At 42.3% G+C, this 16188-nt stretch overlaps 1 protein-coding gene across 1 annotated transcript in view; it reads right to left on the reverse strand.

Moving 5' to 3' along the window:
• Window positions 1-2676: 2676 nt before the first annotated feature.
• Window positions 2677-16188, reverse strand: part of EPB41L4B (erythrocyte membrane protein band 4.1 like 4B) — a gene marked incomplete at both ends in the record, with an annotated part of 85221 nt that continues 71709 nt past the window's right edge. The window contains 10 exons of the mRNA XM_080610401.1: window positions 2677-2824; window positions 5628-5695; window positions 6739-6772; window positions 7248-7278; window positions 13037-13146; window positions 13234-13403; window positions 13576-13645; window positions 14345-14433; window positions 14989-15076; window positions 15700-15820. Of these exons, the coding sequence (XP_080466527.1) occupies window positions 2677-2824; window positions 5628-5695; window positions 6739-6772; window positions 7248-7278; window positions 13037-13146; window positions 13234-13403; window positions 13576-13645; window positions 14345-14433; window positions 14989-15076; window positions 15700-15820 (929 nt within the window). The remainder of the gene's footprint in view (window positions 2825-5627; window positions 5696-6738; window positions 6773-7247; window positions 7279-13036; window positions 13147-13233; window positions 13404-13575; window positions 13646-14344; window positions 14434-14988; window positions 15077-15699; window positions 15821-16188) is intronic.

Below are 16188 nucleotides of genomic sequence, written 5' to 3' on the forward strand. Positions count from 1 at the left end.
AAACACTCATATATCGGGGCTCTCAAGTCCCTGTATTGAATTTGTGCATCTATAAACATCAATGCCTCCCTGTAGTAGCATGAATTTAGGATGCAGTATCAATTTATATTGCCAGAACTTTCCCAGTGTTTTGACTTTCAAACAAAAGGTGCTACTACAATTAACAGCAGAGTTAACCAAACATTTTCCACCTTTCTCCTCTCTCCCCACGTAATTTGGTTTTCACCTGCAGTGCTCTGCATTGCTTCAAAGACAAAACTGAATTCCTAACACCACAAAGCCTGTATTAGCCACTTGTTAAAAACAATACTTTGTCAGTAATGAGTGTGCTAATTTTAGAAAACCCAGTGTGCCTTCAAATTTAAAACAACTTATTTGTATTACCCTGCTCAGATGGATACTATCCATATCCACCTTTGCTCAGGCAAGGTAAGCTGCACAGGCTGGTCACAGCAGTGCTGGGGTCAGAAAGGAAGCAGGTAGATATACTCCCCCTCTTCTCAAATGTATCCCAGCCCATTTGCTGCAAGAAGCCAACTAAGACTAGAGCGAGGAAAGACACAGAAATTGATCTCTTCTTACCTATCTGATTGCTCAGCAATTTTGCTGGTACAGAGACTTCTGCACACAGCAAGTAAGTTGTGGGATGAAAAAATGACAGTGCAGAGTGTATGAACTCTTCTTCCAGAGAAGCAGAGTGACAAGTGCTTCCCTCAAGGTGACACACACAAACTGCAGAACACACAAGTCCCGCAGGTTGCTCTTCACCAGTGGGCAGACCTCCTGCATGTGGCATTTTAATACTTAAGTATCAGCTAGGCCTTGTGCTGTCTTGTCTTGACATCTGTCAGGGAGATCTCTCATTCAGTGCACCTTCAGCAATAAACCAAACCACAGATAACAGCACATAAGGAGAAACACTGACAACAAACCACAGAGAAGCCAATGCAGTTATATGACAAGAACGATACTGTATTATGAACGTAGGAGTGTGAATCATGAAGCAACAATGCTCCACCTTAATGTGAGTATTCAAGGGAAAAAAAAAGCCTCCTCCAGAGGGCATTCAGAGCGGCAGCTAAGCCAGGCTCCAACAGCTCCAGCAAAGTTTCTCTTCCTTCCTTCCTTCCCCACATAAGCCACTGCTGAAATACAGGAAAAGCAGACTAGAGAAACTGAAGTCAGCCTCTGTGATTATCTACCTCAGGCCTTACCCTGGCATCAACACATCTTACTGGCACAATTGCTTTATTGTTTTGCCCTCTACAGACTGCACTGAAAATGCTGATGCAGCATAACATTACTGATTCCAGGACAAAACACGTACAAGCATAAGCTTTATCATATTTACCCACCCTCCCCCCACATCCTTCAAAATTAAATAATGCATCATAACCAGAACAAGATTGAAAATTTTTATTTGTACTTAGCACAAACAGGAAAGATCAAAACAAATGTTAAAAGATAGCATTTTTAAACAAATATATTTCACAAAAAGTAAAACACTATCAAATTTGCTGTGGAACAAAAATTCAGTTACAGCCATTTATAAACGTGTATTTATCAAAATCAAGTAAAAAACTACTTCATTTTTAAAATATCCCAAATGAAGATTTACTTCAACAACTTCAGAGAGATCAGAGAGACAAGGCCTGATTAAAACAGGTGCACGAGTGAATATGGCACTATGATTTCCAGTTTAAAAATACGATAAAAAATAATCGGCAAGTGATCAATACCAGCCAAGCCTATTTAAAGACCTAGGTTTGTAAAATGTACATTCAACTTTACAAACATCTAACTTTATAAAAATAGAGTTATTTCACCAGATTGTCCTCATCTTGAAGTGTACCCATTATGAGCTGTGTTTTTGAATCCACTCAGAGAAGTTATCAGTAGGTAGTTTTATGCGATTGTATAGTTCCATTTCCATAATCACATTAAAAATAAGAAGACAAGCAGCACCCTTTGAGCAAGGATCCATTTTTAACCTTCTTGCCTTTATAGCAGCAGGTATGGTTTTGGGGAATGCTATCAATATAATCAGTAAGTGAAAAAAGGAATACACATACTCCATGAAGTTTATGATAGTGTTCTTTCTCCATACTTGTTTTTAAGTTAGGCAAGCACCTCTATTTTTGCCACAGAACACAAAAGATTAAAAGCAAAAGACACCCAAACCTATGACTACCTCAGTAGGCTCCCTTTGTTGGTGGTCCACAAGCCAGTTTGATTGCCAGTGCGAATTCTGTTTTTCCCTCCCTCCAAACTCCTATTTGCATGTACACTACAAAGTTTCTCAAACTTCATCTATCAATTTGAGTCAGAAAAACCCAAGATGATAAAAAATAACTAAGGCACAAATGGCTGATTTCACCAGCAGGCAGAGGGTCACAGATTCCAAAGTGTGGTGGAATGTAAATCCCCAGAAATATTTCTGGTCTCGGGGCACTGGAAATTCTCACCAGCTTTCACAAAAGGTTTTTCAAGATTTTTTTTTACAAAGATATGGAAAATACTTTTCCCAAGAATGTCCATGAACACAAAACAAGGATGGATGTACATACAAAGACACACACATTACGCACAATACACTTTGAACATACTGCAGACAGACAAGGACCATGGAATGCAATGATCATCTGAGATGGCAGGTGAAATGAAGATGGCTGTTTTTCAGAGTGTCGTCATGAGTTTGTCTTGGTACACCATGCTTTGGACGCCTCCTAAATTCTTCTGGTTCTGCTCCTGGATATATCGTAAACTGCTGTCCTCTCCACTTGTGAGGGGTTTCCAATATGGCCTGTCATCATGATAGGGTGGCCTGTACCATTTGCACAGTTATTGGTTAGTGAGAGATGGAAGTAAACTTATGAGTGCTACACAGCAACATGAGTTCATCCAGCAAGTGCTAAGCATGCATATGATGGCATGAGCAGCTACCAGCAAGGGAGGGAATTGCTGACAGACCTACAGGTCTGATGCAGAAGCCACTGAAGCAATGGGAATCTTTTAGCTGATTTCAAAAAGCTCTTGAATCAGAGCTCAGCCCTTAAAAACCCTTTCTGTTTTCAAGTCTTACAGACAGGTGTCGTGCATCACTGCTCCTGAATCCCAGAGGGATGGTGAGGAGGGAGGAGGAGGCTATAGGAAAGCTAAATGCTGACAACAATCTAGCAAAATAAACCTTATGCAAAAAGTTGAGCTCATGAAAATACACCCTTAAGGTCTAAAAAATCAAAAAACCAATCCTATCAAGAATAAAAATTGCTCTTCTGTAGATAATTGTTCCTCACTCAACACTGATGCAGTTAATCACACTGAAGCAGCCTGTGAGTTACACAGTCGCATTTTGTTAAGAGTCCATAGTTAGTACCAGTACTTGTCTGTGACTGCAGTGAAACTAGCAAGAAGTACTAGGAGGAATAATATTTTTTTCCTTATTTGTTCATTATTTATTGCTGCTTGGAGATATCAACCTCAACCACTCCTACAGTGTCTCCTAATCATTTGTGTGCGTGTGTGTGTGTTGGGATAAATAACTAAAACAAAATCTGAACAGTATGCAGGAAGCCACAGTACTAGGGATTCCCTTATTACCAAACTGCAGTTGCACTTCTTATTTTGGTAATGCTTTTTGTTTGTTATGATAGCAGATATACATGCAGGTTTAGAGTTTACCTTTTTTAGATATCCTAACGTTATATACTGACAAATGTTAACTGGAAGGAATTTTCTCAGAAGACTTAAGTTAACTGCAAACACATAATTTCACTGAAAGGATCTTACTAAGACAACAGACACAATTTCACATATTATTTCACAAATCAATCGACCAACAAAAACCCCCATATATAACAACATGTATTGCACAGATATTTCCATTTCAGCTGTTGGCCCGTTCTAGATTTGCATGTCCAGCAGAAAGAAAGAATTTCATGAATATGTGATTTGATCTCAAGTTCATAGTTGAATGGATTAAGCTTTCTCAAATCAAGCTATCCAGAATGTTAAACATCCAACCCTTCCACTTTGACCCCAAGTTAGAATAACTTGAAGCTTCCACTTTAACCACATATTTAAATGCTTCTACCAGACTGGGACAAAAAAAACTGAGCACCTTTTCTACCAAGCTTGCATGACTGAGCTCTTAAGTATGGTTTTTAACCTTACAAGCCTAGCTATAAAAAAGCCATTGTTCATATTTCACTGACCTTTATTTTTGCCCATGCAGTGGAGGGGCTGAAGGGGGAGAATGTCTACCCACATTACAGTAAATTACTGTGCTTATTTTAGTATCACTCTGCTCCAGGGTGAAGTATTTGGCTATAAAATGTTACTGACTTGTATCGTAAGCGAAGAAATCTTTAGAAAAATTTCAGCAAAACCTCAAATGATTTATAAAACCATTAACCTCTCAGCAATCACTCTTCTGCAGTGTGAAATTGTACATTTTAAACCATGCACAACTAGAAGAACAAATAAACCCTGAACAGGAAGAATCCTGAACATGAAGCACAGGCAAAGTTAATTACCCACTTTAAAGTCTTCTGTTTGCAGCAAAAATTTCGTAGCTGCTTTACTGCTCTATGCTAGGAATTTTGAGATGAAAATGAGTATGTCTGCTTCTCTGCCTAGTAAGTATTTCTAATAACATATTTGCCGTTTTCTGCATTCTCAGACTCAAACTTGGACCAAATTGTCTTTTCAACCATTTTAAGCTCAGCCTCGTCTCCAGAGCTTTCCTACACTAAGAATGAAGTCCACCTGTCCCAAGGTTAAACAATATAGAGATAAAAATGTAAGATGAATAGGAATGAAGATTAGGGTATTGGTATTTTTCAGTCAAGACAGTGATTATTTGTCTAAAACACTGAATAGCCTAAAAAGGTCAATCTGCATTAGGATGAAATAGCAGCTGATTTTTATCCCATGTACATGCACAGACACATATCTACCAGCAGGTGCATGCCTCCACTGTGCATTCCACCAAGCTGCTTCTAACTCAGACTGAACTTCTTCCAAAATTTATTTTCACACAATTTTTCTCCTTACTAGTTACAAAATAAAAAGTATGCAAGAAGATAGCACAAACCACATATAGCAGTATTTTTGTGAAAACAGTTCTCAAAACTCCATAATGTAATTTCACTAATTATCTGGAAAGTGTTTGACACATTGTTCCACATACATGCTATTTTTCCACATATATTTCTGTAAAAGATGAGAAAAAGTGCTGCAATGCAAGAATCTGTCCACTCATAACTTAATCTTACCCTAAAATTAGCTTCTTCTTTGTCTTAGAAAGTTAAACGCTGATCAAATTACAATTAGTTTTATCGATGCTACTGAGCACCTTCCCATCCAACATACATACTCCCTACAGAAATACAATGAAGTTGTATTTCAAATTCGGAATTAAAAATCAATCCATCAAGGAGCTTAGGCCACTCCAAAGCAAAATCTAAATAGAAGTTATTTAATACTGCCCCTTTGTCACATAAGTCTAACTTCTGTTTGCTTTTCATGTGCAGAAAACTGCCCAGTACATCCACCAAAGCTTCATGCCAACAGATTAAGATAACAAAAGAAGTAATCATCTCATTCACAAAGTGAAGATTGCTTACCTTACATTCACAGGTGTATGTGGATGCCAGTGTGGCTGAGCAGGAAGTATATTAGGATGATACTGGGGCTGCAAGTGAAAACATTGAACCCGGTTAACGAAATCATATAAAAACTACCTATTAACATTTACTTTTTATTTTCCTGAGGCCATGAGGAACATGCTCCCTGAGGGCCCTAGAAACCTCCTACTTCAGACCTTCTCCCATGCCATTAAACATATACATGAGACTTCTTAGTGATGAGCTTTCTTGTTAGGCCACACTTACGGGAAAATGCAAAGAAAATTGCCTTTCTATTTGAGAGACAACCTGGCACATCTAGTGCTTCTCATAGAAAGCACATCAAAAGAATGTCAGCTTTAATAAAAGGTGGAGAGTGAGAAAGGTTACAAGAATAATAGCAGTCTTCAGAAGGTCAGCTATCTTTGGTGACAGCATTACTCTCTCATATCCATGGGATCTTGAGGAGAAACAGTGAAACAAAATCACTAGTGAGGCTTTTAATAAAAACAAGTATAAAGACTAAGTTCTGCTGCACACACTCAGTTTGGATGAAAGCACAGCTTGCTTTCTCAGTAGCAATGACTGCTAGTATCATAAATTAAAACGGTAAGGTTTTTCCCTGAAGTGCATAAAGAAGCTTATTAAAAAAACAAACAACAAACCAACAAACAAGCATTTGACCAGCAATGAACTCCTTAACTGTTGTGATGGGGCAGATAATTGAAACTTTGAGCTTGTTGGCAGAGATCATCCAGTGTGAGAGGCTGCTCTAGACAAAAGCTTGCTCACAGAGCAGTCTCCTGGGGTCTATCATATTCACTGTCCCAAGGGCTTTAACCTGTGATTTCACAGAAAGGGAAGGGAAAGAGTGTGGCAAATGGAGCGTATTCAGCTTGCAGAGCATCCAAGAACGCAGGGGAATAGAGAAGAGTCCCTCCACTTTCCCTGTAACTCCCAATGTGATGCTGCTAATTTCTGAACCTCCTCAGAGAATCTCACCCCAGAGTAAGGAAGGGGAAGCAAAACAGCTGTGGTAATTATAGAGAGCAGAAAGATTTACTTCTAAATAACAAAATGACAATATTCTCAACAATTGTTATGCTCTTACCTGGTAGTTATGGACTTCAGGAGTATTTTTAGCACTAAGGGAGAAAGAAAATTAGCTTTTATATAATCAATACATCTATGCCAACATTTCCTATATTTCAGGGTTCTATTCTTTAGGGAGGTATTACAGTGAAGTAAAATTTGTATTCTTAAGGACACAAACATTTTATTCTAATATACACTACAGGAATTAGAGTGAAAGGGGTGCAAATTTTTTTTCTTCATTTTACGTTTGTGAAGCAGGAACAAGCAATGCTCAATAGCAATGAGCAGAAAGGAAATATGTTTTACTTTAGTCTGATCTCAAACACCAAAAGAAAACTAAAAAATTAAAGCACTTAAAGTCTCACAGGCAGTCCCCAAGAAGAATCTGGTGCTGCATAATGAGAGATCCCAAAGCAATTCATTCATCCCACACCAGAGAATTTGTTTTGACAAATCCTAATGTTGACATGGTCTTCAGATTCCTTTTTGCCTGACAACAGCAATAGAGAGAACTTGAGCACTCACCACAGTTGTGCTGCTTTCACAGGGTTGTTTGCTTAAAAAGAAATAAAACAAAAAAACTTAAGACATGTGAAGTATCAGTCATTCTGCAGCTATTGTGATTGGGATGTTATACTACAGCTTAAGCCAATCCTCATACAGACATACTTGCACAAATGCATCAATCACAAGTACAGCCCTGTGCTTTGTACCATTCCTGTGTGAGTACATAGAGCATGAGGCAGGCACAAGCCTCTGTTTCTGCAAGAGGCAAAGCCCATAGAAAAATGTGCAGATCAAGTTCTGCACAACCAGGACACTACTTCTCCACTTTGCTGCAGCTACCATGTCAGTAACAGAGTCCCTTGAAAATCTGAAGCTACTCCTCACACGAATTTTGCATCTTACTGAAGCCAGAGTATTCCTGAAGCTGGTTATAGCCTGTGTCTTATTACAGTGAATGATAGTAGCCAAAAAAGCCCATCAGTTGGGAATACAGGAAGGCACCCAGCAATCTTGAGCAACAAGCTCTTGGCTTGTGCCTTGGACAGGCTGGAAAGAACAGTGAAGAAGGCAGCTGAGTAACTGGGATATATAATTCTTTTCTTGACAAACAGCATATATTTCAAGAGCACTGAAAAACTGCTGAGTGATACAGCTGAAAATCCAAGCCCCTGCTGAATACAGAAAGTGGATGACAAACTTCATGAGACACTGTAGAAGTCTCAAAGAGACTGAGCTAGGACAGAATCCAACGCTTGTGGGTTGCTAATAGGTAAGGACTCACAGTATCACAGTATCACAGTATCACAGTATGTTAGAGATTGGAAGGGACCTCAAGAGATCATCTAGTCCAATCCCCCTGCCAGAGCAGGAACACCTAGATAAGGTTACACAGGAATGTGTCCAGGCGGGTTTTGAATGTCTCCAGAGAAGGAGACTCCACAACCCCCCTGGGCAGCCTGTTCCAGTGTTCTGTCACCCTCACTGAGAAGAAGTTTCTTCTCAAGTTTAAGTGGAACCTCTTGTGTTCCAGTTTATACCCATTACCCCTTGTCTTATCATAGTTTGCCATTGAGAAGAGCCTGGCTCCATCCTCATGACACTCCCCCTTTATATATTTATATACACTAATAAGGTCCCCCCGCAGTCTCCTCTTCTCCAAACTATAGAGACCCAGCTCCCTCAGCCTTTCCTCATAAGGGAGATGCTCCACTCCCTTAATCATCTTAGTCGCCCTGCGCTGGACTCTCTCCAGCAGGTCCCTGTCCTTCTTGAACTGAGGGGCCCAGAACTGGACACAATATTCCAGATGCGGTCTCACCAGGGCCGAGTAGAGGGGAAGGAGGACCTCTCTCGACCTACTGACCACCCCCCTTCTAATACACCCCAGGATGCCATTGGCCTTCCTGGCCACAAGGGCACAGTGTTGGCTCATGGTCATCCTGCCGTCCACTAGGACCCCCAGGTCCCTTTCCCCTACACTACTCTCTAACAGGTCGTTCCCCAACCTATACTGGAACCTGGGATTGTTCCTGCCCAGATGCAGGACTCTACACTTTCCCTTGTTATATTTCATCAAGTTTCTCCCTGCCCAACTCTCCAGCCTGTCCAGGTCCCGCTGGATGGCAGCACAGCCTTCTGGCGTGTCAGCCACTCCTCCCAGCTTAGTGTCATCAGCAAACTTGCTGACAGTACACTCAATTCCCTCATCTAAATCATTGATGAATATATTAAATAATACTGGTCCCAATACTGACCCTTGAGGCACTCCACTAGATACAGGCCTCCAACTAGACTCTGCCCCATAGACTACAACTCTCTGGCTTCTGTCCTTCAGCCAGTTCGCAGTCCATCTCACTACCTGATCATCCAGTCCACACTTCCTCAGTTTAGCTGTGAGGATGCTGTGGGAGACTGTGTCAAATGCTTTGCTGAAGTCAAGGTAGACCACATCCACCGCTCTGCCATCATCCATCCACAATGTTATTTCCTCATAAAAGGCTAGGAGGTTGGTCAAGCATGACTTCCCCTTGGTAAAGCCATGTTGACTGCCCCTCATAACCCTCTTATCCTTGACATGCCTTAAGATGGCACCAAGGATAAGGTGTTCCATCACTTTCCCAGGGATAGAGGTGAGGCTGACCGGTCTGTAGCTACCCGGGTCCTCCTTCTTGCCCTTTTTGAAGACTGGAGTGACATTTGCTTTCCTCCAGTCCTCAGGCACCTCTCCCGTTTCCCAAGACTTGGTAAAGATGATGGAGAGTGGTCTAGCAATGACTTCCGCCAGTTCCCTCAGCACCCGCGGGTGCATCCCATCTGGACCCATGGATTTATGGATGTCCAGATTGCTCAACTGGTCCCTAACCCATTCCTCATGGACTAAGGCAAACCGCTCCAGTGACCTGACTTCATCTGAGGTCTCAGGAGTACAGGGTTCTTCAGGACTGCCTCCGGCAGAGTAGACTGACACAAAGAAGGCATTCAATAACTCTGCCATCTCTGTATCTTCTGTCACCAGGGCACCCATCCCATTCACCAGTGGGCCAACCTTGCCTCTGGTATTAGTTTTATCAGCTATGTATTTGAAAAAGCTCTTTCTGTTGTCCTTGACCCCTCTGGCCAGATTTAATTCTAAGGAGGCCTTAGCCATCCTAGCTGCCTTCCTACATCCTCTAGCAGCAGCCTTATATTCCTCCCAAGTGGCCAGCCCCTCCTTCCATGACCTATAAACTCTGCTCTTCCACTTGAGCATACCCAGCAGTTCCTTATTCAGCCACGCAGGTCTCCTGGTCCTCTTCCTTGACTTCCTACGTGTCGGGATGCTCAGCTCTTGAGCTTGGAATAAGCAATTCTTGAATGCCAACCAACTATCTTGGGCCCCTTTACCTTCAAGCAGCCTTGCCCATGGGACTTCCCCTAGCAATTGCTTGAAAAGGCCAAAGTTTGCCCTGCTGAAGTCCAGGGTTGCAATTCTACTTGCTATTGTACTGGTCCTACCACACAAGATCCTGAATTCCACCATCTCGTGGTCGCTGCAACCAAGGCAGCCCTCAACCCTTACTGCTTCGACCAGACCCTCCTTGTTAGTGAGGATGAGATCCAGCAGCGCTCCTCTCCTGGTTGGCTGATCCACCATTTGCATGAGGAAGTTATCATCCATACACTGGAGGAACCTCCTGGACTGTGGCTGGGTTGCTGAGTAGTCCTTCCAGCAAACATCAGGGAAGTTAAAATCCCCCACGACGACCACGTCCTGTGACTGTGAGGCCGCTCTCAGCTGCTTGTAGAAGGCCTCATCAACTTCCTCACCCTGATCTGGTGGCCTGTAACAGACACCCACAACAGTATCGCCCCTGCCAGCCTGCCCCTTAATTCTCACCCACAGACTCTCAACTCGCTCATCCCCTGTTCCTGGACAGAGCTCAGTACATTGTAGCTGCTCTCGCACATAAAGAGCAACCCCACCACCCCGCCTGGCTGGCCTGTCTTTCCTGAAAAGGACATAGCCCTCCATGAGTATATTCCAGTCATGCGAGCTGTCCCACCACGTCTCTGTAATTGCCACCAGATCATAATCTCCTGACTTAACACAGGTCTCCAACTCCTCCTGCTTATTTCCCATGCTGCATGCATTGGTGTATCGGCATTTCAAGGAGGGAGCTGAGCTCACCAATTTCACCCTAGCATTATAGGAGGCCTCCCGGTCTTCATCAATCCTAGAGTGCTGCCCCACTGGGGCAAGCCCAGTTACAACCCCATCCCCCTTCGAATCTAGTTTAAAGCTCTCCAAATGAGCCCTGCTAATTCATGCCCCAGCATCCTTTTGCCTCTGTGAGTTAAACCTTTCCCACATGCCATCATCCAGACTGGAGCCTTATAAAACCAGCTGTTATCAAAGAACCCAAAGCCCTGCCTAAAGCACCAGTCTCGTAGCCAATTGTTTACGGACTGAATTTTCCCATACAATCCCACATCATCACCGGAAGATGGAAGAAGCGAGGAGAAGATCACTTGAGCCCCAGACTCTTTCACCATCCGCCCCAAGGCCCTGTAGTCTTTCTTCATCCCCCTCAGACTGCGGGAAGCAGCTTCCCCCCCACCTGTCTGGAAGACCAGCAGCGGGTAGTAGTCTGTCGGGTGCACCAGGCTGGGGAGCACCTTGGTGATATCCCTGATCCGGGCTCCAGGCAGACTACACACTTCCCTATGATGAGGGTCAGCTCTGCATATTGGGCCCTCTGTTCCTCTCAGAAGGGAATCACCTACGACAATGACTTTTCTTTCTTTCTTGTCAGAGGCAGTCTTGAGGTGCGAAGTCGACTGCCTTTTCCTATGTGACCTTGAAGTTTGGCCTTGCACCACATCCTCACTTACCTCTCCATCAAGATCCAGGGCCTCAAACCTATTACTGAGGGGCACCTGGGGAAGCAGGGCAGGAAGGGAGGAAGGTTGCCCACGGTTCCGAACTGGAACTCGCTTCCAGCCCTCATTGTCTTTTTGGTCCCTTACCTCTGCGCAACAGCTACAGAGCAGGGGCTGTCTCGGGTCATCCCCCTCTGTCTGAGAGGACAGTCAGACTCAGTCATCTAAAGGCAGTTTTTGCATTAACTTAAACGTACCACTGAGCACTCTGGAGGGAGATCATCTGGGTTTGTCTTCTGACAAACACAGCTCTGCCTGGCTGCTATGCACAGAGAACTAAATCATGCATAAGCCATACTTTCACTCGTCTCCCCCCACCTCCCAGACATAAGTGCACAAGCACTGAGACACAAGGTATAACCTGTAGGTCTGACGGATGCTATTATTGTAAAAATAAAATTATAATAATCCATACTTCCACTTATGAAATCACCCCCACTTACCACATAACTGACTATTATGTATCACATAACAGTATCTCACAAATTTAATGAATTTGCCTTGCCATAAAAAACTGAGAGCACTAAAGGTGGGAGGAGGAGGTTACAGCCCCTAGGAAGCGTGCCTGCTTGCTACCCTTCCCCCCTGTACATGAGAAATAAAAGTGCCCCCCCATAATACCACAAGGACTTCTCATGGCACTGAGGTTCATATTCTAGGAACACAAAGGAATGCAAAGACATCCTAAGAGAATATAGGTCACCCTGCATCACACAGCAACTACAACTTCAACCTCAAGTAATACAGAATTTAGAAGGAGTCGTCTTGCACTGCTCCTTCCTCAGTTTTTCTACAAGGAATGAAGACTTCAGCTTCAGTTTTGAAGGAAAAAATGATAGAAACCACAAGGGAAATCAATTCCTTGTCATTCCATTCAAATTCAGCACATTTCAACTCCCAGAGAAAGCTATTTAAGGTCAGAGTTTGGATAGATGAATAACAAGCCATCACAGTCAGGAAAGCAGCAAAAACTGCATGAGACTGCTGTCTGGCTAGGTAAGCAAGTCAGCAAGGCTTTTGGATGCTGCTCCACTCTACAGAACAAATGCGCTTCTTCAAAGAAAATGTTACACGCTTTCCTTCATTGAGTGTGATCCAACTTTTCTTTCCTGCTTTTTGGAGCAACAAAAGAAACCATAGGTACACCTCCCTCTCCATAGATTTGGGATGGAAGAATTAAGTGTAGACAGAGATTAAAACCAGCAGATACGAACAATGGACTCTACTTCAGAGAAAAACACACATGTACATCTTGATTTTTTTAGGTGATCTGACATGTTTTTTCTTTTCATACTGTGGTACAGATTTTACTGTTTTAATATGACATTTATACAAGTTAACAGGACACCTGCATGACCAGTTCAGTGAGCACATGTACAAACACTTACCCTTAAAAGTTGAATGCCTTCGAGAAGGGTATCGCTTGCTGGGCCTCCTTTCAAATGTACTAGTTCTGCGTAACCTTGTCCCATGTGTTGCTTGATACTCTGTCCTCCCACTTCAAATACAGAAGAAAACAAAGTTTACCACTGCCTTTTGCTCCTTTGTATAAACCCAAATATATTGCTGTTACTTTGCTAAATACCTGAATCTGAAGCGTGATCCCAGCCTTATGAAGTCAGATCTATTAGATTTGCTATTTGCTGGGGCTCGCAATCTGAAGAAAGCATGGTGTTCCACTGCACACTTCCACAAATGTTTGCACGTTTTGGCACTGTCTAACCGGAAAACAAATGTGTGCTCTTGCTCTCTGCCCTAAATGCAGAAACAAAAGCTTTGGAAGTTGGCATGCATGGTATTAGTTATTATCCTTGGTAGGAGAAATACAGCCTGGGCCAACAGTGTGCTGAGCCTCTCTTTTGTTCTTACCAGCCTGAGCACACACCACACTCTGTTGGATCAGGTCTAATTATGGGAAGAAAGTTACCTGTTCATCATCTTCTACAACCACAAGCGTTAGCTTGCTCTTTTTAAAGTCCATTTTTGTGATTTTAGGCCTAAACACAAAAAGTAAAAAGAAAATTAATGGGAAAATGTCATTCTATAATCTAGGACCATTCCACAAAACGTATGCGGGGTTTGAAATTCTGGAACACTTCAGGAATTGCAATGAAAGTTTGAGTTCCTGGAAATGTGACTATTTTGCAACAGATGTTTCACATTTAGTCAGGAGAAGAGAAGGCTCAGGGGGGAACTTATCGCTCTCTACAACTACTTGAAAGGAGGATGGAGAGAGAAGGTGGCTGGTCTCTTCTCCCAAGCAATAAGCGAGAGGACAAGGGGTAACAGCCTCAAGTTGTGCCGGGGATGTTTAGATTGGATATTAGGAATGATTTCTTCACAGACAAGGTGGTCAGACATTGGAACAGGCTGCCCAGGGAAGTGGTGGAATCACCATTCCTGGGAGCGTTCAGAAACTGTGCAGATGAGGCGCTCACTGACATGGTTTAGTGATGGACTTGGTGGTGCTGGGGTAATGGTTGGACTTGATGATCTTAAAGGTCTTTTCCAACCTAGCTGACTCTGTGACTTGAAAGTGGTATTGTTAACCAAGCCAATCTACCTTCAGATTTAACCTTGATGTTTCAACCTTGCAGACTCAATCTACATTACAAAGTATAGTCAAGATGTCACTATGCAAAGGCGAGACATTGCAGCATTTTAGCAGAAAGGAATGTAACACAAAAACAGGTTACCAAAAGAATAAGCCTATTTTGTTGGCTCCTTCAAAGATCAATATGCCTGTTGGTGTCAGTCCAAGAGCGTATTCACAACCATCTCTTCCCTGCAAGCAAGCACAGAATCAATAATCAATATGCCATTAGTAGAGTAAATCTGACTAGAGTAGTATCTCAAAATCAGTAGGTTTTAAACTAAACAATAAGGTTTGAGTATTTTTTTTAACATTACAGAGCAGGAGAATATACATTTGTATTGGGTGCAAACTAGCAGGTTTTGGCAATAAAAGGCTGCAGGGTGCCCTGCATGGGAGAGGGCTACGTGCTGCCCCAGATGGCTCTAATGCCCATGGAAACAGCCCCCCACTGGTACTGCACCCAGGGGAGCCCACACCTCAGCTCACCTATGTTTAACAGCAAGCAGTAGCTGCCAGCAGGAGATACAAGAGTTAAAAATTAAGGGACATGGGAAAAGGCATGTGGAAAGGGACACTCTGAGAGACGTGTGCTACAGATGCACTCTTGGGAGAAGCCCTGCAGGAGGGAGGTGCTTCTGTGGGACCACAGGCCATGGAGCAACCCACATCACCACAAGGACATCCCTGAGAGGCTGACCCACACCTGAGGGACCCCACATTAATAAAGAATCACATGGATCTTACCTTAACTACATGCATATCTACACCGTACATTTCTAGCCATTTAGCTTTGTTCAAGTAGCACAATTCAGCCTGTGCTGGACTCTTTCCCCTAAGAACATAAGATTTATTTATACTTCATGGTATGAAATTTTCGTCAATTTAAAATCTTTATAATTTTTTTCCCCTAATCTTTTTCTTTGGGACCCCAATCTTAATGACACTGAATGATATTTCAAGCTTAGCTTATGTTTTTACCCTTTTCCCTCCACATGAAAAGCAAATGAGAGGGATGAAAACTGAAAAAGGTCTAAAATTGACAATACGGATGAAAGCTCAGGTAAGACAGAATCACCAAAATCTATTATATTTACTAACAAAAGACAGGAAAAAGAATTTACTATTACCCTGAATACAAAACTTTATGTGCATATGTGTGAGAGGAGAGAGAAAGAGAACAGTTTCCAACATAAACAGCAAAAAGACCTGACTGCTTAACCTGTTATGAAATTATCTAAAGAAAAATGAAAAGAATTAAAGCTCACCCACCAACTTTCCCTAAATTACCACTTGCCATTTCTAGGGGAAGGGAGGGCTCAAAGACTATTTACAATACTTTTCAACTGACAAATATTATCACTGTTTCACATCTGTTGAAGGTGTTCTTGTGGACATACTTGACTTTAGAAGAAAACCTCCTGTTGCTAGAGACTCCACTCCCACACAGGTACCTACCTGCACTCTTTCCACTTCTGAAAAATGTCAAATTCCATTGCTTCAGTCTGGTTTGGTGCAAACCTGAATTCAGACACAAGTTCTGGTGTGTGCTCTGGGTGCTCACACTCTCCCAGCTCAGCTGCAATTAATCAGTTGAAAAGTTAAAAACATAAAGATCATGCGATGACCAGAAACATTTAAGTGCATAACCTCCACACAGACAATAATGTTTGTAAGTTTTAAAGTATGTTGTAGAAGAATGAACTTGTACCGATATTGTAAGTTAACCTCCTCCCTGCAAACTTAAACCAGATTTTACAGCACAAGTCAGCCAAGTGCATTTTCAGGAGCACTGTAAGGTTATGATAAAGAATTCTGACACTCAAGAATCTAGAACTAAACCATCTTAACTAAAGCTGCTTCTTCAGGTTTTGAAGCATTTAAAGGAAATGAAGTTTCTATCAAAAGCAAAAATCAATGTACTACTGTTTCAAAAGAGGTTACTTT

This window comes from Psittacula echo (genome assembly GCF_963264785.1).
Source record: "Psittacula echo genome assembly, chromosome: 2".
NCBI classification, from domain to species: domain Eukaryota; kingdom Metazoa; phylum Chordata; class Aves; order Psittaciformes; family Psittacidae; genus Psittacula; species Psittacula echo.